The sequence below is a fragment of the Chiloscyllium plagiosum genome, unplaced genomic scaffold, assembly GCF_037043375.1.
Source record: "Chiloscyllium plagiosum isolate Xiang-an unplaced genomic scaffold, Cpla_swu_hap1 HiC_scaffold_42, whole genome shotgun sequence".
NCBI classification, from domain to species: domain Eukaryota; kingdom Metazoa; phylum Chordata; class Chondrichthyes; order Orectolobiformes; family Hemiscylliidae; genus Chiloscyllium; species Chiloscyllium plagiosum.
In genome coordinates this window covers 5,062,542-5,088,665 of record NW_028270180.1, presented here as the reverse complement: position 1 = coordinate 5,088,665, position 26,124 = coordinate 5,062,542, and the positions used below count along the sequence as shown (strand labels likewise).

Here is a 26,124-nt window from a genome sequence, read left to right as displayed (position 1 = left end):
AGTTAAATCTCAGGGCAAATTTACTTCCTACGACAAGCAACAAACACAAACTAGAGACAGTCAGATCTGTAATTGTACGGCACCTTTCAAGTGCTTTACTGCCAATGGAACACTTTAAGAGTGGTCACTGATGTAATGCAGGAAACATGGCAGCAAATTTACACAGGACAAGCTCCAACAAACAATCAGATAAACTGCGTAGATGGTGATAGTTGAGGGCTAAGTATTTGTCAGAACACTGGGTGGAATTTCCCTGTTCCTTTCAAATAATACCTTGGCTCATTTAAGTCCACCTGAAAACACAGATGGAACCTCACTTCAATGTCTCTAGAGTTTCAACTGAAAGAAGCATACCATCAGTACTGCACTCAGCCCTCAGCGTGGGCTATTATACTCAAGTCTCTGGTGTAGAATTGGAACCAAGAACTCTATGACCAAGACACAGAAGCACAGTCCACTGTTCTGCGGCTGACAGTAGATTATTTTCAGAGGACAATACAAATACCTAAAATGTTAATTCCAAAATTAGAGAGCTTAAGTTTACGGTGAGAGGGGAAACATTTAAAAAGGGACACCTGAGGGGCAACTTTTTCATGTAGAGGGTGGTGCATGTATGGAATAAGCTGTCAGAGGAAGTGGTGGAGGCTGGTTCATTTAAAAGACCTCTGGATGGGTATATGAACAGGAAGGAATATGGGCCAAATGATGGCAAATAGGACTAGATTTATTTAGGATATCTGGTCTGTATGGACTGATTGGACCAAAGGGTCTAATTTCCATGCTGTACAGCTCTAGGACTCCAAGTTCATAACTATATTTGAAAGAGATGCAGCTGTATGCGTGAATCAACAGGATATTGCAGCAAATAAGATATTTTGCAGTTAATAAAAAGGAAAATGCAAAAGTGATCAGCTATGTCGAACACTGGAAGATTTCCTAAGGGACTCCAATTGGATTTACCTCAGCTGATGCAGGCCGAAACCCAGACCCTGTGGGGGCATTTTCATCCTCATCACAGCCTTTAGCACCAGGGCTGAAATGAAGTTCCACATGGAACCTTTCTTCTGAAGAAGGATCCTATTAAAAAAAAACACAAAACATGCCAAAATTACAAAAACACTAATCATCATTACGACCAAGTTGTTAAAAAACAAACACAATTCTGGACTTTGTAAGCCAGAGTACAATCAATTCTCTGTAACATTTATAAAAACTGTGGAAAATTTTCCCAAACTCCGTAATTCAGGGACCCAAACTTCAGGATTCTATAGTAGCCCAAGACTCTAATTCTCACCTTATACTACTGCCTTTTATGAGTCAGTCCTTTGGATCAAAGGAGATGACACAATTTGATGACTAAATGACCTTTCATAGGTAGATCAGAGTAGAAACATTGAAGGTAGCAAGCAATCATTTTTAAAATGAACCTGACAGCTGATTTATGAAGCTTAAAAATGTGTTGTTGGAAAAGCACAGCAGGTCAGGCAGCATCAATGAGGAGGGTGTGCCAAGCAGGCTAAAATAAAAGGCTTGGCACACCCTCCTCATTCCTGAAGAAGGGCTTATGCCCGAAACGTCGATTCTCCTTCTCCTTTGACGCTACCTGACCTGCTGCACTTTTCCAGCAACACATTTTTAAGCTCTGATCCCCAGCATCTGCAGTCCTCACTTTCTCCTAGCTGATTTATGAAATCTACTCTGTAATCTGTGGTTCAACTGCTTAAAGTTGTTAAGATGACAAGTTAAAGATTAAGAAATGCGCAGGTATACTGTGGCAACAATAACATTTGATAGCTTTCAGTGTGAGTCTATTAGATCCAGTCATTTTGCTGCACCAGTGCAATACAACTGAAGCTCTTGACTGCTGTTCAGGACAGTATATTAAAAATGGTTCCAATTACACACAGCACTCAAAAAACTGCTTTCTTTCTTTGTAGTACTGTCAAAGATTTCAAGCTGAAACCACTCACTAACCTGAACATTGGTGAACAAATAACCAAAGAACCGTGGATGCTGGAAATCGAAAACAAAAATGTGTATTGTTGGAAAAAACTCAGCAGGTCTGGAAACATCTGCGGAGAGAAAGCAGAGTTAATATTTCGGGTCCATTGATGCTTCTTCAGAATGGGTCAGTTCCGAAGAAGGATCACTGAACCCAAAACTTTAAATCTGCTTTCTTTACACAGATGCTGCCAGACTTGCTGAGTTTTTCCAACCATTTCTGTTTTTGTTACTGGTAAACAAATATTCATTTCAGGCACTTTGTTTATTCAATATAAAACCTGAACGTTTTCTCCCTCTGCTGTATTAATTTGAAAGAAATATATTATCTACTTTCCTTGCAGCTACTGTTACTTTTTAAATACCAAAATATGCCAACACCACTAGGATTGGTGAAGCAATAACCAGACACATGTACAAAGCATCGAAAGGCTCTCTTCTGAGATTTACAATTCTAAAGTATTGCATGTCCAATAAAATCATTTCTGAAGTGTAACCATGATTGTTACTCAGTCAAATTAATCAGTCTATCAGTAAACACAACAAAATTTGGTCAGTTTCAAAAAGTAGTTAGCCTTGGTCCACATGGGTCTTTCAGCATTTCTACTCACTAGAGTCAAATTAGTATTAGATCTTATTGTCATGTGCATTCAAGTAAAGGATGCAGTGAAATGTGTACAAAGTCACCAACTTAGGTACAAACGTACAAAATTAGGTACAAAATCAAATAATAAGAAATACAGTGAAAAGTTCAACACTACAGTCCTTATATAGCAATGGGCCTACATTTGTTCCCACTGTGCTGGGCTGAGTCCTTCACTGCCAACCACCATCTGGGCTTGTCAATTGTCTTTGTCACTGAATTGCCAACGCAGCTATAGCAGCAAAAAGGCAGAGACCAGGAAGACTGTTATGTGATGAATCAACTTGTTTTAGCTCATTCATGGCATATGGGGCATTGAAGTTGGTCTTTGCTCAGCTGGAAGGAGAATGGGGAGGCTGGTGGGTGGATTATGGTGGTGGTGGTTGGAAAATCAGCTATGGTCCCTACAAGTATTCAGAGCGGGCAAACACAGAAATGAATGTTAGTTTGGATTCTGTCTGAAAACTACTTTTGCAGTTGAATCACCTTCGGATGGTTACTGTCTAAAGGTGATCACTTGAGAAAAGTGGGAGAATGATAACTGGAAGAATGCACCCCTGTAGGAAATAGTTGAGAAATTTTTAAAAAATGATCTCAAAGTTGAAAAGCAAAGTGTTTTTACAAAAATAGAGTGAAAACTCCTCCAGTTCACTTCGTTACACATAGGTGCTGTTGGGACTAGCAATCCAGAGGCCCAAACTAACTCGCTGGGGACCTGGTTTCAAATTCTATCATGGCAGCTGGTGGAACTTAAATTCAATACAGAAATCTGGAATATTAAGCGACATTATAACTGCCATCTATGGTCATTAAACCCTATCTGGATGCTAGGTTTGGTGTCGGCCATGCTTCGCCAGCCTGGCCTACATGCAATTCCAGACCTACAAGCGATGTGGTTGCCTGTTAATGGTCATATTCCTGATGAATGGCTTTTGCCCGAAACGTCGATTTCGAAGCTCCTTGGATGCTGCCTGAACTGCTGTGCTCTTCCAGCACCACTAATCCAGAATCTGGTTTCCAGCATCTGCAGTCATTGTTTTTACCTCTATTATGTAGAACATGTAGAGCCACACAGTTCAAGGGTAATTAGAGATGGGCAACAAATACTGGCCTTGCCAGCAAGATCCGTAAAGTATTAAAGAATAAAGTCTACAGCACTGAATACGTTGGAAAAGGGGATATTTATGAAGACTGTACCTTATTGTTATCCTCATACAACATGATAACAATTTGAGTCATGTAGTTCAGTTCCGAGACTGCTCCAAGGTAGTCCATGGCTCTCTTCCACTGCTGATCCTTTAGATCCTGAGAATGAGAGAAATAATTGCATGAATTCTAACTAGAAATCATTGAATAAAACTCAGTGATAGCTTTAGAGCAGGATGAGGGGTGCTAGAGTAGCTCATCAGGCGGAGGAAGTAGGCAAAAGCAAATGCAATTATGGACTCATTGGTTGGGGGGGTGGAATTAAGCAGAATATTCTTTCTCACAAATGTTGCATAGTCAAGGAATAACTGAGTCAGTGAAAGTAAAATATGTACTTACACCCAAGAGGCCCCCATAACGAAACAAACTCAGTAAAGAATGGACGTGACTTTCACTCGTGAAATATAACCGTGTTCGAACGTGACGGCCAGGAGACATCACTCCTCTGGAATAGCTAAACAACAGAGCAACATGCTAATCAGGTAAATTGGTAACAAAGATTTGCATTTGTATAGCACCTTTCACAACCTCAGGACACTCCAACATGTTTTAAGGATATTTGATGTTAGGGCAGACAGACAAACAGGAAAAGGAATAGGGATTCTGCTAATAATATGAAGTGAGATCAGTACATTAGGAAGGGAGGATCTCAGACTGGAAGAACAATCTGTTTGGGTGGAGCTAGGAAACAGCCTGGGGCAGCAGTTGGAGCTATTTATAGCTCATCAAATATTAAAATTAATGTGGTGCATGGTATTAATCAAGCGGTAAGGGAAGTATGTAACATGGACAACACAGTTATCATTGATGACTTCAACTTCATATAGACTGGATAAAACAATTGAGAATTACAACTACAAAGGACAAATTTCTACAGTATGTTAGGGTTAGTTTTCTAGAGTAGTACATTGAGGAGTCAACTTGAGGACAGGTAATTTAAAACCTAGTATTGTGTAGTGAAAAAAAGAGCTAATTCATATAGTTGCTGTCAAAGAGCGTTTAGGGATGAATCACAATATGATAGTAATTGACATGATTTTTGAAAATGACATGGTTCAATCTGAAGCAAGAGCGTTAAGTCTAAAAAAGGGGAAATAAAAAAGGTGTGAAGTACAAATTGGCTGAGATTTATTGGGGAAAATATATGAAAAGGCATGACTGACTATACATAGGCAATGAATAACCTTTAAAGAATTATTACATTGCTTACAGAAATTATACTTACCTTCAAAAGCTCAATAAAGGTCAGTCAACTGTGGCTGCCAAAAGAAGTTAAAGACTGTACAATACTAAAGGCTTATTATAAAGAATGGGATACACAGACATGCAAAATAATGAACAATCCAGTACTGTCATCATGGATTTGTGAATAGAAAATAGTATTTGATGAACTTCAAGTCTTTTGAAGACATTAATAATAAAATTGATAGAGTGAGTTAAAGCATGAAGGTTGCTTAGATTTTCACAAGACTTTTGATAAGGTTCTTTCCAGGAGGCAGCACAATGGCTCAGTGGTGAGCACTGCTGCCTCACAGCACCGGAGGCCTCTGGTGACTGTCTGTGTGGAGTTTGCACATTCTCTGTGTCTGAGTGGGTTTCCTCCAGGTGCTCCTGTTTCTTCCCACAGTCCAAAGATGTGCAGGTTAGGTGAATTGGCCATGCTAAATTGTCCATAGTGTTCAGGGATGTGCAGGTTAGGTGCATTAGTCCACAGTAAATATATGGTAGGGGAATGGGTCTGGTTGGGTTACTCTTCGGAGGGGTTCGGTGTGGACTTGTTGGGCTGAAGATCCTGTTTCCACACGGTAGGGATTCTAATTCAGGAGGTTGGTTAGCAAAATTACAGCACATGGAATAGGAGATAATGTATTGCCTTGAAGGAAGGATTGGCTAACAGGCAGGAATAAATGGGTCATTCTTGCATTGGTAAATTGACTAGTAGGGTGCCACAAGGATCAGAACGGGAATACATGTTCTGAGGAAGGTGTAAAGTGACTTCAGGAGTATTTGGACAGGTTTAGTGAAGGGCCAAGGAAGCGGAGGTTTATCCACTTTAATATAAGGAACAGATTGCAGAGTATTTCTTAAATGGTCAGAAGTTGAAAAGTACAGATGTCCAAAGGGACCTGGTGGTCTTGTCAATAAGTTACTGAAGGCTAATATGTAGGTGTAGGCGTAGCTATTAGGAAAGCTAATGAAATGATGGCTTTTACTGCAAGAGGCTCGAGAACAATGAGTTCTGAATCCTTGTTTCAATTGTATTTAAGCTTGGTTAGACCTGTGCAGTTCTGGAGTACTGTGTGCAGTTTTAGTCTCCTTATCTCAGGAAAGATATATTGCCATTGATAGAGGGCAATGAATGTTCAACAGACCTGCTTCCATGATGGTGGGTTTGTTGTTATGGAAGAAGATTGACCAAATTGGCCCTAGCATTTTGAAGGATGAAAGTTGATCTTAGAGAAAGCTATAAATGCTTAAAGTGATAGGCTGGGCAGATGAAGGTATGGCATCCCCTCCCCCACCCCCACAATCTAAATATTAAATCCCTTGTTCTAAAAAAAAAGGGATGCCATTAGGACCAGAATTTTTTTTTTGTTCAGAAGTTCTGAATCTTTGGAATTATCTAATCTAGATGGTTGTGGAAGCTCAGTCTTTGATAGATTTTTGATTAACAATGGTGTGAAGGGTTATGGGGATACTGTGGATAAAAGGCAACAAGGTTTTCAATTAGCCATAACTGTATTAAATAGCAGAGCAGACAGATGGGTGGAATGTCAACTTCTGTTCTTATGTACTTCACAAAAACACCCTGACTATTCCTAATAAATCCATGCCTCTCCCAATCCTCTCTCTCAATATTAATACTAAACACTTGATTAATACTGAGGTCAGACTGACTGGCCTATAAACATTTGGCCTCTCTCTCTTAAACCTTTACGGAATAATGGTGCAACATTTGCTGACCTTCTGCCCTCTGGAACCTCATTTGTATCTAATGAGGTTTGGAAAACGATCCTCAGCATTTACCATTTCCTCCCTGCTTCCTTTAACAGTCATGGGGCCCTTGTGATTTTTTCATCTTCAAGGTCAGTCTCTTCAATACGTCTTTCTGCTTATACTCAGTTTATATACTATTTCACACACTTCTTTAACAAGAATATCTGCAGCATTCTCCTCCTTTGTGAAGAATTTCAAAAAAACCAATCCCAAGATACTATGAGCATCTCTGACAGGCCCAACATTAAGTGTCAGGTGCTCTTTTACATCCAATTGAGAACGGAGATGGGGCACAATTTAATGTTTCATCCAAAAGATGGCATCCTCAACAATGCAGCACTGCCTTGATACTGCACAATATTGTGTCTAGATTTTGGTTCATTTCTCCAGTGGAACATGAACCTACAATTATCTGATGTGGAGGTGAGTTTGCTGTCGAGTTACAGCTGATATAACAAACTAGCCATATTTTAATACCCTGTCATTTCCTTTCTACTTCTCTGAATGAGACTTGCATTTTTGTAGCACTTTTTACATCTTGGTACCAAAGGTGCGTTTACAGAAAAACATAAGAAATCATCTTAAATACTTGAGAAAGATGTCAAAGAAATGGAATTGAATACTGAGACAAAGGAAGAGTTAGTGGAAGGGTAGCTCCATACTGACTGAAACTTGGGTATTTCAAGTCAGATTTAAAGGAGGGCAGATCAATAGAAAAGAGATTCTAGACAAAATATTTTTCCTCAGAAATTCAAGCCTTCCAGTACTTTGCCCAAATATTTTTTTTCCAACTAGAAGCTTGTTCAAAAGCATATAGTCAAAGATAAAGGGTATTACAATGTATTATTCTCACTTACTACTGAGTACATGTTGGCTCCAGCAATGCTCTGAATTGAGAATCCAGGCTGATCTCCACAGTACCGTCCCTAACTTCCTCACCCAACAAAGTCTTTCACCTGCCACCTCAGAAGAGGCTAGTGTAATCAGCTCACATTTGGAATTAAGTTTTGCTAGCAGACTAGATGAGAGTGACTGCCCTTGACATCTAGGCAGCATTTGACTGAGTACAGCATCAAGGAACCAGAGTTAAAATGGCACCAATGGGAATCAGATGGAAAATTTTCTGCTGGCTGGAGATAGACCTGTCACAAAGGAAGATAGTTGCGCTTGTTGGAGAATAACCACCTGAACTCCAGAACATCTCTGTCGGAGACCCTTAGGGTAGAGTCCTAGGCCCATTAACCTTCAGTTGCTTTACCAATGACCTTCTCTCCATCATAAAGACCGGGGCGGGGGGAGCGGTGTTTGCTGATGATTATACAACTCTTAGCAGAATCTGCAACTTGTCAGGTATTGAAGTACCTCATGTCCAAATGTGCAAAACATGGTCAACATCCAGGCTTAGATTAATAAGTGGCAAGTAACATTCACTAGTCAATGACCATCTCCAACAAGAAAGAATCTAATTAATGGATTTAATTAAAGCCATTAAATCACTCCTTGACAATCAACATCCTGGGGCTTACCATTGTCCTGAACCTGAACTGGGCTAGTCACACAAATACAGTAGCTAAAAGGGCAGGTTAGACGACAGGAATTCTGTAGTGAATAACACATCTCCTGTCTCCCCAAAGCCCCTCCACCATCTCCAAGGTACTAGTCAGCATTGTGGTGGAATACTCTACACTTGCCTGAAAAGGTGCAGCACAACAACACTAAAAAAGCTGACACCAACCAAGACAAAGGGCCACTGTGTCCACCATCTTCAACATTCAATCCCTTTATTAATGTGCAGTGGCAGCGGCTCACAATGATACACCTTCGAAACCTGCAACCACTACCATGTAAAAGGACAAAGATAGCAGATGTACAGGAACATCACCACCTGCACATTCTCCTCCAAGTTGCACAACTGGAATGATATCGCCATTCCATCATTAGCACAGAATCAAGAGCCTGTAACATCTTCCCTGACAACATAGTGGATGCTCCTACATGCAGAGGACTACAGCAGTTCAAAAAGCAACTCTCTGCCACCTTCGCCACAGTAATAAGGGATGGGCAGTACGTGATGGTCTAGGTGGTGACACCAGCATCACATGAACAAAGAGAAAAACGTAACACTTTCACCCATTATTGCCACTGGAAACAATCGGGTCCAAATCAGTCACTTTCCCTTTCCTGTACAGTTGTTCCAGAATTGTCCCCATTTCTTGCTTTGTTTTCTTGTTTTGTGTTTTAATCAACAAAGATGAAATTAAAGATCTTCAAGTTGATTGGCCATTCAAGCCTGTGCCAGCTCTTTGAAATCGGACATGCTTCCTTGCTCTTTCCTCATAGCTCTGTAATTTTTTTTCTTTTAGAGTACTACTCCAATTACCGTTGCTATTGAAATTTGTTTCTAATGCCGTTCAGACAGGACATTCCAGATCATAACTCATTTGGAAAAAAATTTCTACTGCAGTTCACCCAGATTCTGTTGTCACCAGTTAGTTTCTTTTCTGCTGGATTTATAGGTTTTCTCCCCTGCTACCCCAGAAAATGTTCGCAGGTAAAGGTATGGCTGGAAAGTGGGAAGCCTTCAGAAATGAGATAACTAGAGTTCAGAGACAGTATATTCCAGTTAGGGTGAAAGGAAAGGCTGGTAGGTGTAGGGAATATTCGATGACAAGAGACATTGAGGGTTTGATTAAGAAAAAGAAGGAAGCATATGTCAGGTATAGACAGGATAGATCGAGTGAATCCTTAGAAGAGTATAAAGAAAGTAGGAGTATACTTAAGAGGGAAATCAGGAGGGCAAAACGGGGATATGAGATAGCTTTGGCAAACAGAATTAAAGAGAATCCAAAGGGTTTTTACAAATATATTAAGGACAAAAGGGTAATTAAGGAGAGAATAGGGCCCCTCAAAGATCAGCAAGGTGGCCTTTGTGTGGAGCCACAGAAAATAGGGGAGAAACTAAATGAATATTTTGCATCAGTATTTAAGTGTAGAAAAGTATATGGAAGATATAGACTGTAGGCAAATAGATGGTGACATCTTGCAAAATGTCCAGATTACAGAGGAGGAAGTGCTGGATGTCTTGAAACGGTTAAAGGTGGATACATCCCCAGGACCTGATCAGGTGTACCCAAGAACTCTGTGGGAAGCTAGAGAAGTGATTGCTGGGAATCTTGCGGAGATATTTGCATCATCGATAGTCACAGGTGAGCTGCCGGAAGACTGGAGGTTGGCAAACGTGGTGCCACGGTTTAAGAAAGGCGGTAAAGACAAGCCAGGGAACTATAGACCGGTGAGCCTGACCTTGGTGGTGAGCAATTTGTTGGAGGGAATCCTGAGGGACAGGATGTACATGTATTTGGAAAGGCAAGGACTGATTCGGGATAGTCAACATGGTTTTGTGCGTGGGAAATCATGTCTCATGAAATTGTTTGAGCTTTTTGAAGAAGTAACAAAGAAGATTGATGTTAGATCTCATGGAATAAAGGGAGAACTAGCCATTTGGATACAGAACTGACTCAAAGATAGAAGACAGAGGGTGGTGGTGGAGGGTTGTTTTTCAGACTGGAGGCCTGTGACCAGTGGAGTGCCGCAAGGATCGGTGCTGGATTCACTACTTTTCATCATTTATATAAATGATTTGGATATGAACATAGGAGGTATAGTTAATAAGTTTGCAGATGACACCAAAATTGGAGGTGTAGTGGACAGTGAAGAAGGTTACTTCAGATTACAATGGGGCCTTGATCAGATGGGCCAATGGGCTGAGAAATGGCAGATGCATTTTAATTTAGATAAATGCGAGGTGCTGCATTTTGGGAAAGCAAGTCTTAGCAGGACTTATACACTTAATGGTAAGGTCCTAGGGAGTGTTGCTGAACAAAGAGACCTTGGAGTGCAGGCTCATAGCTCCTTGAAAGTAGAATTGCTGGTAGATAGGATAGTGAAGGTGGTTTTGGTTATGCTTTCCTTTATTGGTCAGAGTATTGATTATAGGAGCTGGGAGGTCATGTTGTGGCTGTACAGGACATTGGTTAGGCCACTGTTGGAATATTGCGTGCAATTCTGGTCTCCTTCCTATCAGAAAGCGGTTGTGAAACTTGAAAGGGTTCAGAAAAGATTTACAAGGATGTTGCCAGGGTTGGAGAATTTGAGCTACAGGGAGAGGTTGAATAGGCTGGGGCTGTTTTCCCTGGAGCGTCGGAGGCTGAGGGGCGACTTTATAGAGGTTTATAAAATCATGAAGGGCATGGGTACGGTAGTCATGATTTGGAGATGCTGGTGTTGGACTGGGGTGAACAAACTTAAAAAGCTCACAATACCAGGTTATGGTCCAACAGGTTTATTTGGAAGCACTAGCTTTTGGAGCACTAGCTCCTTCATCAGGTGGTTGTGGTGATAGGGTAAACAGACAAGGTCTTTTCCCTGAGGTGGAGGAATCCAGAATTCGAGGGCATAGGTTTAGGGTAAGAGGGGAAAGATATAGGAGAGACCGAAAGGGCAATGTTTTCAAGTAGAGGGTGGTGCGTGCACGGAATGAGCTGCCAGAGGTAGTAAAGGAGGCAACATTTAAAAAGGCATCTTAATGGGTATATGAACAGGAAGGGTTTGGAGGGATATGGGCCGGATGCTGGCAAGTGGGACTAGATTAAGTTGGGATATCTGGGTTGGTATGGACGAGTTCGACCGAAGGGCCTGTTTCAGTGCTGTACACCTCTATGACTCTAAACGCAAGCCAACTGCAGATGGATTTGGAACATTATCATCAAGTATACATGCACACTCTGGAAGAGCAAAGGCTCATATTCCCAACCACCATCTTACAGTGGATGCAGTTTGTTGACAGATTCATCTTCATGTGTCCGTTGTAGATCAAGTTGCATTTTTTTGATCAATGGAAGGCAATATGCATAGGCAATGTCCAGCTTCTCCTCTTTGTTTATGCCATATTCCTGCACAAAACATAACAGACTTGAGTGGTTGCAGAACATCAGCCCAATTAAATTAGACAGTCAATCAGACTTCATTTTCCCAGTACATAAGTGTCTACGCATGAAGTATCAACGGTACAAGAATAAAGGAGTCATGGTAAATAGGTCCAAGGAACTGGTTCAGCCATGGTTAAGAGTATTCCATCACAGGAAGAACATTAAAGCTACACAATGCATACAGTGTAGATTTACCATGAAAATGCCATGATGTAAATTTCTCCTCAGAGTTTCCTAAGACTGAGACTATTCATTAAAACAGAGAAGGCCAAGACTTAATAGGAGTTTTTAAAAAGCAATAATAAAAAGTTTAATGAAGCAATTAATAGAATATCGACTTTTTCTGACCATACAGAAAGTAACAAAGAGAGCCAAAGATGTAAAAAGGGATGCAGGGAGGAGCTTTGCAAAAAAGATATTACTCAGGGATGTTCGAACATGGGACACTTGAGGCACGAAGCACTACTCCTTCCCAAAGAAGTTCAGATAACAGAGCTACAAGGTAACAATGGGTGCAAAGGACAGTGGGATAGTATAGGATTACTCTGGCAAAGAGCTGACACAGATATGATGGACTGTGCACTGTTCAAGTAACTCTTTAACTCATCTAATTTTATTTCAGAATTATTGTTTGTTTCTCCATAACTATCTTCATCTTGCTATAGCACAGGTCCACAACAAATCAATCCCATATCAACAACAACCAACTACATTTAAATGCAGCAGAATAGCTCAAACATAACACAGGCGTATAACCAGAAAAAAAATGACACAGCCATACAAGGAGTTTTGATGACAGATCGCGAAAAGCTTGGTTCAGAGAGGTATGGTTTATGGAGGACCCGAAAGGAAGAAGTGGAGTGGCTAGGCTATATGAATGGTGGGCTGGTTTTGGCAAAACCATTGCTACCATCTCTCTCTCCTCCATAATATCACACAGATTCCCAGTTTTCCTTTCCTCTGTCTGTACTCCTGCGTCTCGCCTGGGATGTCATGATGACCCAGCAGAGAGGGAAACATATAGCGTTTGGTTAAACAAAGCTGAATCAGTGCCATCATTATGGAAAGTTTTTTAAAAATGTGGAGACAAATAACATGGCAGGTAAATCAGCTTACAAAATAGGAAGGAGAGTGAATACTTCAAAAATGATTTTGGTGACGAAGGATCTTCACCCAGATTCTTAATCCATCCTTTCCAATTATTTCCATAAATTGCAGCGAGAACAATGAACTGCTATCGCGAACCTCTGTGATGGGAAACGCATAAAATATTGGCACTGAGAGCAAGCTTCAGAACTTGCCACTCCCCTGCCAAGCTGTTCCCATACAGTTACAATACTGTCATCTACCAGGTATGTCTTCCACACAAAAAAAAAGGACAAATCCAACCTTGACAAATACACCCCCATCAATCTACTCTCGATCAGCAGTGAAGTGATGGAAGGTGTCATCAACAGTGCCATCATTTGGTGTTTGCTTAACAGTAACCTGCTCACTGATGCTCAGTTTGGATTCTGACAGAGCCTCTCAGTTCCTGACCCTCATTCCAGCCTGGTTCAAACATGGACAAGAAACTATAGAAGTGAGGTGAGAGTGACAGCCCTTGACATCAAGACCACATTTAACTGGATGTGGTATCAAGGAGCAAAATTAGAATCAAGGGGTAAACGCTTTGGTTGAAGTCATACCTGCCAGAAAGGATAATGGTTGGGTCTGTTGGAGGCCAGTCATCTCAGCTTGAGGATACCTCAGCAGGATTTCTTCATGGTAGTGTCTTAGATCCAACAACCTTCAGATATTTCATCAATGACCTTCCCCTCCAACATAAAGTCATTGCATACTATTCAATACCATTAGCGACTCCTCAGATAATGTAAGAGTCCATTTCCCAATGCAGCAAGACTTGGACAATACCCAAGCTTGGGATAACAATATCAACTCATATTTGCACAACACAAATGCCAGTAATTTATTTCAAGAATAAAAAAAGTCCAGTGTGCGGAAATGCAGCAAGAATAGAAGCATGCGCCCACTGATGGAATTTGCTTCTCACTCCAGGTTAACAGGAAAAAAATCTTTCTACTCTTTCCTTTGCCTTCAAATCTTCAGTTTTCCTGACTTTGTTATCGTATTCAGCATGCATTTTTCCACCACGACTCACTGATATTGGCCAGGATTTCAATTTTAAAGAGTGAGACATATAACATCTGATTTGATTATTAAAACTTGCTCGTCAGCTCACTCAAACAGATTTCAAAATCACTTCCCAAGCTTCAGCGCTGAGAATGCTGAATGGCATGGGGACAAGCAGGAAAGAGAAGGAATTTTATTCCCAGAACAATGGGAACAATAGACTGCAAAATCACATTAACTCAATCATCTTTCCTAGGAATTTTTATCTGCACAAATTAGGTTTTAAATTCACTGTCAATTAATTAATTTATTATTTTGGGAATGGGGCAGGTTGAAGGGATGAGGAGAGTGAGTGAGATTGCCTAATTTGAATGAAGCACAAATATAACTCCATACCGTATGGCTCGATGGTGTGGTGCTGGAAAAGCACAGCAGGTCAGGCAGCATCGGAGAGGCAGGAGAATCGATGGGAATCATTTCCGATAAAGGGCTTATGCCTGAAATGTTGATTCTCCTCCTCCTCCGATGCTGCCTGACCTGCTGTGCTTTTCCAGCACCACATTATCGATTCTGATTTCAAGCATCTGCAGTTCTCACTCTTTCTTAGGTACATGGCTGTCTCAAAAACCTGAAAAATGCAGAGCCGTTGCAACTTTCCCTGCAATATCACCACCTGGGATCAGGAAGCCAACACACATTCTCCCAATACAGGGTAGCACAAACATTTTCTGTCAGCTAGGATTCAGTCTAAAAATTACATATTGTTTCAATTAGTCTTCTTTTGCGATCACTGCACTAGAAATAAATTTAGTTAAAGGGAGGCCAGCTGCGACAGGCACTATCACTTCTCTCACTCTACAAATATATTCATGTTCTTGGAAAAAAACACAGATAGCAAGATATTGTTACCGAGGTAGCGATATCCAGATAGTAAAAGGGAAAGAGAGAGACTAACAGATACAGAGTTATAGAGAGCCGGTGAGACAGCAAGAGCGGATAAAGGAAGAGAGAGAGAGAGAGAGAGAGAGACAGAAGTAATAAAGAAAAAAGGGAATAGGAGAGAGAAAGAAAAAAGCAGGGGAAGAGACAGACAGAAAGGAGAGAGAAGAGAAAGAAACAATTAAAGTGGGCGTGAAAGACAAAGAGAGACAGAAAAAAAATGAGATTAGTCCATCAATGCATATGATACATAGTTAAAAATCACACAACACCAGGTTATAGTCCAACAGGTTTAATTGGAAGCACAGTAGCTTTCCAATTAAACCTGTTAGACTATAACCTGGTGTTGTGTGATTTTTAACTTTGTACACCCCAGTCCAACACCGGCATCTCCAAATTATGATACATATAAGTAGGGACAAATATAGTCAGGGCTTGTTTTTACCTCTGGTGAAAATCATGGATTTTGTAGCATTGTGGAAATGGTGTTTGCATCTTAATTGTTAGATGTTATAGAACACTGAGGAAAATAAACAGTTTGAAACAAAACATCAAAGAGATGTGAAGCTATTGTGAGGGCCAGAATGGAGCTCAAGCAGAAAAGACTGTACGTGTAGACAGTGCTTGCATACTAAAGCATTGTTTGTAGTGAGAAATGTCACATTGGGGAGATGTTAGGACAGTGATTTATGATCAGACAGCAAGGTGGGCCCAAACACACACAAGCTCCACTTATTTGAAATAGTGGAATATGCCAAAACAGATGACATTTTTATTTTAAGTCAAATAAGTTCTGTTCATAGCCACATACTGATCTGTCACTACTGTGTGATGCTCAACTTGATTATTATAAACCAATTGATTTTTACAGCTGTACCAATGAAAGAATCCATAGAGCCTCATGACAGACAACTAAATGAGTTTGAATGAAAGGGAAGTGACTTGGAACGTTTCCTGTTTTTTCTCCCCGATTTGATGCTGGCTGACCTGCTGAATATTTTCAGCATTTTGGGTTTTTACTTCAGACTTTTGACATCCACCATATTTTTCTTTTTGCGCTAGAGACTTGCCAGTTTAGTTAGATAGTAGTACAATCCTTCAGAACTGGGTTTAACAGAGCCAACCACATTAATTCCCTCTCTAAACTACGATTGTCTTTACTTTAACATTCTTTTATCCGAGCTTGGTCCTAATAGCACATTACATTGCTCAGTGACAAATTTTATCTGATAATGTCTTGGAATGTTATGCAACATTAAAGGAATGTTGTATCTAACATGTTGCAGGGATCTAAAGTAAATATATTAAAAGGTTTGCTTGACAATGTAATCTCAGTGATAGGAGCAAATTACTGCAAATGCTGGATTCTGTACTGAAAACAACAATTGCTGGAGATCACAAGGAATCTGGCAGCATCAATGGAGAAAAAGAGCAGGCTAAAGTGGAGCTCTGATGAAGAGTCATCTAGACTCGAACGTTAGCTTGCTCTCTTTCCATGGATGCTGTCTTTACTGAGATCTCCAGCATTTGTTGTTTTCAGTATAATCTGGCAATGTTTTGAGAAAGCATTGCATAATCAGTGGTGCAGAGATGGAGTCAATGGTGAGACTGCCCAAAGAGGAACCTCTATTAATCGTTTAGCACAATGACAAGGAACTCATGTCACTACATGCAGACTCACAGGTACACATAAAAGCAGAATGTTTCCTGGTTATTCTTTCCTCAAATCCCTGTCTTCTTACCCAGTTAATTTACATTGTTACTACTTTCAGGATCTTCCTCCTTGCAGGATCTTGCTGTGCATGAAACATTGTACCAATTTAAGTACAATAGCAGTTAATGGAATTCCAAATAATTAATTCTATGTAAAGCTCATTGAGATGTTGGAGAGGCTTGTTTAAGTGCCATAGAAATTTCATCAAACATACTGCATTTAAAAAATAAAAGGCCAGTCAGCCCAACTCTTCTGTGCTGGTGTTCCCTATCATCCCAATTCCCTCATCTCAGCCTTTCAGCCCAGCTTTCTAACCTCTGATCTCATATACTCTTCTACCTTCCTCTTGAAATCATCTAAGCTTTTTGCCTCAAGTATTTTCTATGGGAGCACTTCTACATTTTCATTACCCTCTGATTAAAGAAACTTCGCTACGTTTCTTTGTTGGATTCATTACTGACCATTTTGTACTTATGGCCTTCCCTTTTGAATTCTCCAAGAAACAGAAATACTTCTCTCCACATCCACCCTGTCCAACCGTTCATCTTCTTAAAAGACCTCCATCAGTTTGAGAATGTGCATAGGGTATTTGCAGGCAGGCATAGAGTCAAGTTCTGAATTTTGTGAAACAAGAGATTCAGCTGAGCATGATTCAGATTAGGTAAGAACTTACAGTTAAACAATGGGGTGCTGGAGGCAAAGGTAATGGGTTAACAAGGTGGAAAAGCATTCGTTATGTAGAGCCATCTAACAATATTGGAAGCATTCAGAATGTGAGGTCAGTTTAACCAGGGGAAAAGTATTCATTATGTGAAGCCAGTTATTCATTGTGCAATAGGATATGGCTTGATCTTTACTGTTGATACTCATTGATTGTAACAGTCACCCAATTAATATGTATGTTGCCTTATCTCGATGTTCCTCCATGTAAAATGACCATATAGTTCATTGAGAAACTGCTGTACCAGAGAAGACAGAGAACTCATGTCTCTGTGCACATGGACGATTGTTCTCTCTACCTCCAAGGCCAGGAATAAAGATGAAGGAGGTAAAACTATGCTGTGTCTCTGAGCGTTTTGCTTCAGCTGAGGTGGGGGAAACGGGACGACAAGGTCACCTCTTTGTCTTTAATTTTCATTAACCAATTCAATCATTCTCATTAGCTGCAATCTCTCAGTTCAGCTATCTTCCATATAAATCTCTTTTGCACTTTCTCCAATGCTTCTGTCATTTTATATAGTACAGAGACCAAAACAGGCATGCATGGCTAGAATCCTGTACAATAAATTCAGGACGTCTTTTTTCTGTCATTGAATGAGTTAAGCCATTCAGCTAAAGAGCAGCCAGCCTTCTGTGTGTAGCGCATGTCGAAAAGATATGCAAATATACCTCATTCAGGACAAGCTTCTTGCTCTATTTCTGTGTGTGGCGTAACAGTATATGCAATGTAACCTTCAAATGTGCCAGGCATTGTGCTACTTTGATTCATGGAATGTTCTGATTTGATGAAAACATATTTGAATTACAAAGTTTATTTAGGATTGCCAAACGAGGCTTAAGCCAAGGGATTGGAGCTAAAATGCTGAGAGAGACTGCAGTAAAATGCACAGCTTTTAGGTTACTGCAGTTTTTGATGCCATCTAATGGATATATGGTATAACTACAGCTTGGTACAAACATTTTAAAAAATGCACTGCTCATGTTTTAAAAAAACATGTCATTTTATTACAGCATCTCAACGTCAATGTGTAGCTAACCTTTCTGAGCTCAAGAGTAAGTTAAATTTTAGACTATAAACTCTGGATTGAATTTTTCTTCCCTATATGCTTCAATCCGTCTCATTTTTGTTTTAACCCAGCAGAATGCGTGTGTGCGTGTGCTTTCGTTTGCGAGAGCACTCCCTCTAAGACCTATTTCATCGGTTTTCTCCTTGCTGAAAAGATCACCTCAAACATCAACTACTTCTTCACCTATAGATGCTGCCTGACTTGCTGAGTCTTTTTGTTTTTGGCAATAAGACACAGTTTGCTTTCTAAATGGGTCTGGGAAGAGAAGGAATCAACTCTTGCACTCAGCAGTCTTTTAATTTAGGAAAACACCAGAGGTACTTAACATAGATGATTTCAGACAAAAAGATTAACACAAGTGCAGCTACTAAGACTATACACAGACAGAGGGTTTGATGATTCTGGAAAACAGAGTCATTCTATCTCACGTTGATATCTCAATACACACTTCGATCCTATTAATTTCTTACCTGAGGAATAATGATGTCTGCAAGGGCTTTGGAGAGTTTGAAGAGCTCTAAGGTGTCCTCAAGTTTCAAGGCGCTGTTGTGTTGCACATCATATTTAATACAATCATAGATATCTGGGATTTTACTTATGTCAAAGCGACCACTCTTCATCCTGAAATCTCTCTCCAGCTTTGACCAACGTTGCAGCATCAGCTCCAGAGTTTCACTGTGGTACAGCTGAAGGTCTGTAATCAACAAGAACCTGTGTGTTCAACAAGTTTTATTTTCGATTCACCTGACTAAATTCCAGAAAGGCTATAAGTAGTGGTCATTTCCTGCAAGAAGGAAATTGCACACTCAAGGAAAAAAATAATCCAACAATTATCTTTTGAGAGAGAGGAAAAAGAAAAAGAATAATAACATTTAGTATAGATGTCAAGCTTAGTTTCACAGAAAAGTACTTATTACAAACATTATTTGATTTGGTAGAAATACTATCTGCTGTGGATTACATTGCATGTGCATTGCCTGCCTGTTTCTACCTGGATACAGTGACTCTTTGTACATGTATGTTCTAATGCTGTGCAACTTCATGCCCATCTGAATTAGCATGCTGCTTCCCTTAGACTATAAGATGGCAGAGCAGAAGGAGGCCATTCAGCCCATCAAGTCTGCTGCACATTCAATGAGATCATGACTGATCGAATAAGCCTCAAATCCACTTTCTTGCTTTTGTCCCATAACTCCCAATTCTTTTATGAATTAAAAATCTGTCCATCTCTGGCTTGAATATATTTATTTCAGCTTTCTGTGGTAAAGAATTCTACCAATTCCTCTTTATCTGTCTTAAATGAGCTGCTTTTTACGCAGATTATTGCTCTGATCTTAGACTCTCCATATGACAGAAAGGTCTTTCCACACCTACCCTGTTAATTCCCCTAAGAATCTTACATGTTTCAATAAGTTTGTCTCTCATTCTTCTAAACTCTAATAAGTACAGGTACAACCTACTTGGCCTCTCCTTGTAAAGCAGTTCTTTCATACCAGAGATCAACCTAGCAAACGTTCTTTGTAGTGCCTCCAATGCCAGTATCTCTTTCCTTAGAGATAAGGAACAAAACTGTTCACAGTATTCCAGGTGTGCTCTCTCTCTCGACGCTCCTGAACACGGAGGCAGATGTCAAACAAACATTCTTTAAACTCTCCTCGTGTGTAGCATGAGCCAACTAATGAGGAGGAGTTGCACACTAACAAATAAGAAAGCTACTGCACGTGCACCAGCACTGAACGGATTGGGAACTTTATCCTGTGAGGACAGACTCATATGAAATTTATTCACTTGTTATTATTCGAGGTGTCAGGCTGTGTAAGTATTCCCGATTTAAATTATTGTGCTATCTTTTTACTACAGTGAACCAGACTTAACCTGAACAAGCATTGACAGTAGAATACAAAATTTAAAACAGACTAACTTTGTTCCAGCAGTGCTTAGAACTGTGATAAATGGCAGAAGGAATTAGGTGAACCAGACAATGTGAATGGGACTAATTATAAAGGAGCATTTGAAAATTAAATGGTGGCACCTCTGCTGATGTTAATCGTGTTCCTGCACATCAGGCTCAGAAAAGCCTCTAAACATTTTAATAATACAATCAATATGATTTTTTAAAAAAATATAAACCAGCAAATGGTTTATATATCAGAATCAGAAATAAAAGACAAAAAAATTGGTAAAATACACTGTCAGACAAATTAATGAACATGCTGCAAATCTAAATAAATACAAAGAGTTGGAACACTCACCAGATGTAGATGAAACATTAACTCTGCTTCTCTCCATAGATGCTGTGTGACCTGCTGAGTATTTACTCCAAGAAACAATGTGTTTCACCAGAAATTTGTTTTTAGAACACTTGGTCTGTTTATTTTATTACATTTGCACCGTTTTCCACTAAAGTAACTCTTCTAGCAAAAATGAAAGTAGAAACACAATTACCTGCTGATTTGGGGTCTTCTAATCTCTTCTTAATCTGAGAGGTGAGACTCTGGACCAGGGAATATACTCGGTCACAGGTACTGACAGGGTTTTTAATCAATTTCATGGAGTTAATAAGAGAAGCACTGCCAGTTGGTGCCAGCTGCAGACAAAAGAATGAAAACAGACCAGATGCAAATAGTTTTAATTCTAAACAAAGAAAGCAAATCACATTCAATGCTCTGTCATTTTGACACAATGTCTGAAGGTTAAGATTTAAGATAAGAATTCAACATTGTTACAAAGACAATGAAATCCAGCAAAGCCTGTCTTTTTCAAGACTCTAAGATGTTATGTCATTTTACAACCAAGTCCTTAGACTGGGTTAAGCTTAGCAGTGATCAGCATTAAGAATCACTTTCAGAATCACTATCTTATACAATAATTGAGATTTGAGCATGTAGGGAGAGGAAGAATACAGAAAGCATAATGATTGATTAAGAGCTTAGAAGTAAAATAAGGAAAACAATGACAAAACAAAACCCAAAAAAGTGCAGAAATCTGAAAAACAATTTCTGTTCTTGTTAAGGATAACAATGGTTATTTCTTGTACTGAGGCACACTCAGTACGAAACATCATTTAAACTAATATGTTGGAGGCCAGCTGTTTTGGTTTTCCAATTGGTAAATTCCTACAATTTAGATATTCCAGTGACTGTATCATTGATAGTCACAGGTGAGGTGCCGGAAGACTGGAGGTTGGCAAACAAGGTGACTGGAGGTTGGTTTAAGATAGGTGGTAAGAAAAAGCTAGGAAACTACAGACTGGTGAGCCTGATAGCAGTGGTGGACATGTTGTTGGAGGTAATCCTGAGTGACAGGATTTACATGTATTTGGAAAGGCAAGGACCGATTAAGAATAGACAACATGGCTTTGTGTGTGGGAAATCATGCTCTCTACCTTGATTGAGTTTTCTAAAGTAACGAAGCGGATAGATGAGGGCAGAGTAGTGGATGTGATCTATACAGACTTAAGTGAAGTGTTTCACAAAGTTCCTCACGATAGCCTGGTTAGCTAGGTTTGATCACATGGAATACAGGGAGAACTAGCTATTTGGATACAACTGGCTCAAAGGTAGAAGACAGAGGGTGGTGGTGGAGGAGGTTTGCCTTTTAGACTTGAGGCCTGTGACCAGTGCCACAAGGATCGATGCTGGGTCAACTGCTTTTCGTCATTTATTTAATTGATTTGGATGTTAACATAGAAAGTACACTTAGTAAGTTTGCAGATGACACCAAAATTGGAGGTGTAGTGGACAGCAAAGAGGGTTACCTCAGGTTACAATGGGATCTTGATCAGATGGGCCAATGGGCTGAGGAGTGGCAGATGGAGTTTAATTTAGATAAGTGTGAGCTGCTGCATTTTGGGAAAGCAAATCAGAGCAGGACATATACTCTTAATGGTAAGGTCCTAGCGAGTGTGGCTGAACAAAAATACCTTGGAGTGCAGGATCATAGCTCCTTGAAAGTGGAGTCACAGATAGATAGCAAAGTGAAGGCAGCATTTAGTATTTTTTTATTAGTCAGAGTTTTGAGTGCAGGAGTTGGGAGGTCATGTTGCGGCTTTACAGGACATTGGTTAGGCCACTGTTGGAATATTGTGTGCAATTCTGGTCTCCTTCCTATCGGAAGGATGTTGTGAAACTTGAAATGGTTTAGAAAAGATTTACAAGGATGTTGCCAGATTTGGAGGATTTGAATTACAGGGAGAGGCTGAATAGGCTGGGGCGGTTTTCCCTGGAAAGTCGGAGGCTGAGGGGTGACCTTAGAGAGATTTATAAAATCATGAGAGGCAAGGATAGGGTAAATAGATAAGGTCTTTTCCCTGGGGTGGGGGAGTCTAGAACTAGAGGGCATAGGTTTAGGGTGAGAGGGAAAAAATTTAAAAAAGGACTTAAGGGACAACATTTTCATTGTTTCATGCAGAGGGTGGTGTGTAAGGAACGAGCTGCCAGAGGAAGTGATGGAGACAAAAAACCGCAGGAATCCCACCTGTGCCTGCCTCTTTGTCGGCTATATCAAACAGTTCCTCGTCAGTACTTACACAAGCACTCTGCCTCAACTCTTCCACCGTTACATTGATGATTGCATCGCTGCAGCATCCTGCACCCAGGCTGAACTGGAGCAGTTCATAAACTTTGCTCACAACTTCTACCCCATCCTCAAATTCACTTGGTCCATATCGGACACCTCCCTCCCATTTCTTGACCTCTCCATTTCCAGCTCTGGTGACAGACTCCAGATGGATATTTATTATAATCCCACAGACTCAACTACCTGGACGACATCTCCTCCCACCCAACTCCATCCTGGTCTCCCAATTCCTCCATCGCATCTGCTCAAAGAGATATTCCACTCCCAAGCATCCCAGATGTCCACCTATTTTGAACAACGTGCTTTCCCCACCTCTGTCATCCACAACAACCCTCCACTGCACCACCTCCATTCCCTTTCTACTGCTCTAAACTCCCCCCCTCCCCCTCAAACGCAATAAAGACAGCATTCCCCTTTTCCTCACCTATCAGTCTCTGGATCCAACACATTATCCTTAAACAGCTCCGCTAACTCAAACTCCACCCCACCAAGAACATCTTCCCCTCCCTACCCCTCTCCACCTTGTGCAAGGACAGTTTCCCTTGCCAATCCTTGGTTCGTGCCACTCTCCCCACCAACCCGCTGAACTCCCAGGTATCTTCCCTGCAAACAGAAAAGATGCAAAACCTGCTGGCACACCCCCCCGCCCCCGCCACCCCCATCCAGGGCCACAAACAGTCCTTCCAGGTGAGAGTGGTTCACCTGCCTCTCCTCCAACCTACTTTACTGTATCAGGTGCTCTTGGTGTGGCCTCTACATCGGGGAAGCCAAAACGTAAACAAAAGGAATTTTTGCCTGTCCTCCCAGTCACCGCCCATCATAATTCCCCTTTCGACTCCCTTTCTGACAATGACCATCCTTGGCCTCCTCCATTGCCACAACAAATCAAACTGCAAACTGGAGGACCAACACCTCATCTTCCGCCTGGGTGGCCTGCAGCCCAGAGGACTCAACATTAATTAACTCCAATTTCAAATAACTTCCCTTCCCATCACCCGACTCCCTTCCCAGTCGCTCCCCATTCCATTCCTCTTATTGACCCTTCCTCTTCCAGGAACCAACCGGATTTATTCCTCCCATTGACCAACCAGGTTGTACCTTCTGTCTGTGTTCACCTAACCCCACCTCATCACCCTGCCCACCCACCAGCTTTATCTGCGGCTCCTCTTACACCCACCCCCAGTCCTGATGAAGGGTTACATCTGAAATGTTGAGTTCTTCATCTCCTGATGCTGCCTGGCTTGCAAAAGAAGTGATGGAGATGGATAGGTATAGAATAGGAAGGGTTTGGAGAGATATGGGCCAAGTGCTGGCAAATGGGACTAGATTAGTTTAGGATATCTGGTCGGCATGGATAAGTTGGACCAAAGGGTCTATTTCCATCTCTATGACTGGAGGTGCATAGACTCAACACCCCATCCCCTGACTTATTCCTGACCTACAATGCGTCAGGGCATACAGTCCATGTCTACTCCATTACCTTGTTGTAGTCCTCCTCTGTAAATATCTGATCCTTCTGCATGATCTCATGAAGCCTTGCTTTGACACGATGCTGACAGCTGCTGAGGGAATTGCTGTTACTGTCCAGTAGACCATTCATGTTGGCACTTTTCACCATCTGCACAAGAATTGGAGTTAGCTCACCCTCCAGTGCGAGAAGTCCCTGCAACCAAGCACACACAGAGATGATTGATTAATTGATGTGGAGGGCCGTACTAGGAATAGTAACATTTCTTTACTCCATCAATTCAACTGATGGTATTAAACATCCCCTTTTTCTGGATTACAGGCATTAATCCCAAATGCATCAGTTTGATATCTCCCATAGTTCACATAAGCATGGACAGGGTGCATCATCATCTTGCTAACAACACCAATTTAATTTTGATATGTTTCCACTGGCCATTTCACATTTTGTTACAGTGACCCACCAGAAGCTGTCTAACCTGTTTGATGTTTATTTATTTAAACCAGTAGATAGCGCTTTGATTGTTCATATTTTACTGAAAATTATTGCAAATTGGGTTTCAGGATGCCCACAAAGCCAGCCTTCTATTCATTTACCTTGGCAAAAGCTGCTGCAGTCATCTGCACTCTGCCTTCATCAGATGCGTAGATCTTCAGATCATGCCTGTAGGTGCTGTGTAGACGAAGTAAGCCACAACCAGGAAAGCCAGCATAATCCCCTGGCGGCAAAGAGACCACTTCACTCAGCATTTAAAACTATATAATTGATTAGTTGGAACATCTGAACAGGAGAAGATCCATTCATACCCTCATGGCCTGCTCTGCTATCCAGGGGACACCAAGTTAAGGTGAATGACAAAAGAACCACTAGCAAGAAAGAAGGCCTTTTCACTCAGCAATACATAATCTGCTGCGGACAGAATCAATCACAGTTTTCAAGAAGGATTTGGATGAGAACCCAAACACAGAAAAAAAAAATTCTAGGACTACAGGGAAGTGGCGAGGTTGGGAAAAGTGTTAGAAATAGCTGAGTTGCTCTTGCAGAGAGCTGGTATAGGCCGAACGTGATTTTTAATCCTAGAATCATGTTGTGAATCTGTGATACAGCCCTTCACAGGTCAATTTATGGGTAAGAAGAGGAGAGACAGAAATTTCCTCTGGTCTTGAACTGTCATTGTCCTAGATTTTATACAATTTGTTTTCTGTTGCAGGTAACATACAGTGCTTTGGTTACAAACTATTTAATTCAAGGACTTCAATTAGGTGATTATATTAATAGGGGATGAGCTATCCTGGCATGACAGCTCAATGCCAAGAAAAGCCCTTGAAATGACCCTTAGGGGCATTAGGTCTTCATATTTTACAGGTTTGGTCTTATTTCCCAGCTCAGTTAGAAACAATGCTCAATGAACTCAGTTCATTCAGTGATATAAGCTGTTGTCTTTTATTTTTTCTTCTAACTATCCTTTGTCTCCTTTTTATTGCCAACTGAAGGTTGGCATGAGGCTTTCTTGTAAGAGACAAAGGCGAATTCCCCCATCTGCATCATTAGTATTGGGATCATAAGAATTGTAACAGCTTCTACCAAGAGCCAGATCATCACTGAGGCAGCTGCTCAGATTGGAAATCAAAGCCAGAGAAGATTCTGATTCTTAATATGTTGTTGCAGAG

General features: G+C 40.7%; 1 protein-coding gene across 10 annotated transcripts in view; it reads right to left on the bottom strand.

Moving 5' to 3' along the window:
- ppip5k1a (diphosphoinositol pentakisphosphate kinase 1a) overlaps positions 1 to 26,124 on the bottom strand; it is a 171,298-nt gene that overhangs the window by 72,626 nt on the left and 72,548 nt on the right. For all 10 annotated transcript variants that reach the window (XM_043680429.2, XM_043680433.2, XM_043680435.2 and 7 more), the window contains 8 exons: positions 25,051 to 25,172; positions 24,467 to 24,649; positions 20,854 to 20,995; positions 18,879 to 19,102; positions 11,672 to 11,799; positions 4,190 to 4,304; positions 3,842 to 3,949; positions 961 to 1,077 (listed from right to left, as the gene is read on the bottom strand). In XM_043680429.2, coding sequence (XP_043536364.2) covers positions 961 to 1,077; positions 3,842 to 3,949; positions 4,190 to 4,304; positions 11,672 to 11,799; positions 18,879 to 19,102; positions 20,854 to 20,995; positions 24,467 to 24,649; positions 25,051 to 25,172 — 1,139 coding nt within the window. The remainder of the gene's footprint in view (positions 1 to 960; positions 1,078 to 3,841; positions 3,950 to 4,189; positions 4,305 to 11,671; positions 11,800 to 18,878; positions 19,103 to 20,853; positions 20,996 to 24,466; positions 24,650 to 25,050; positions 25,173 to 26,124) is intronic.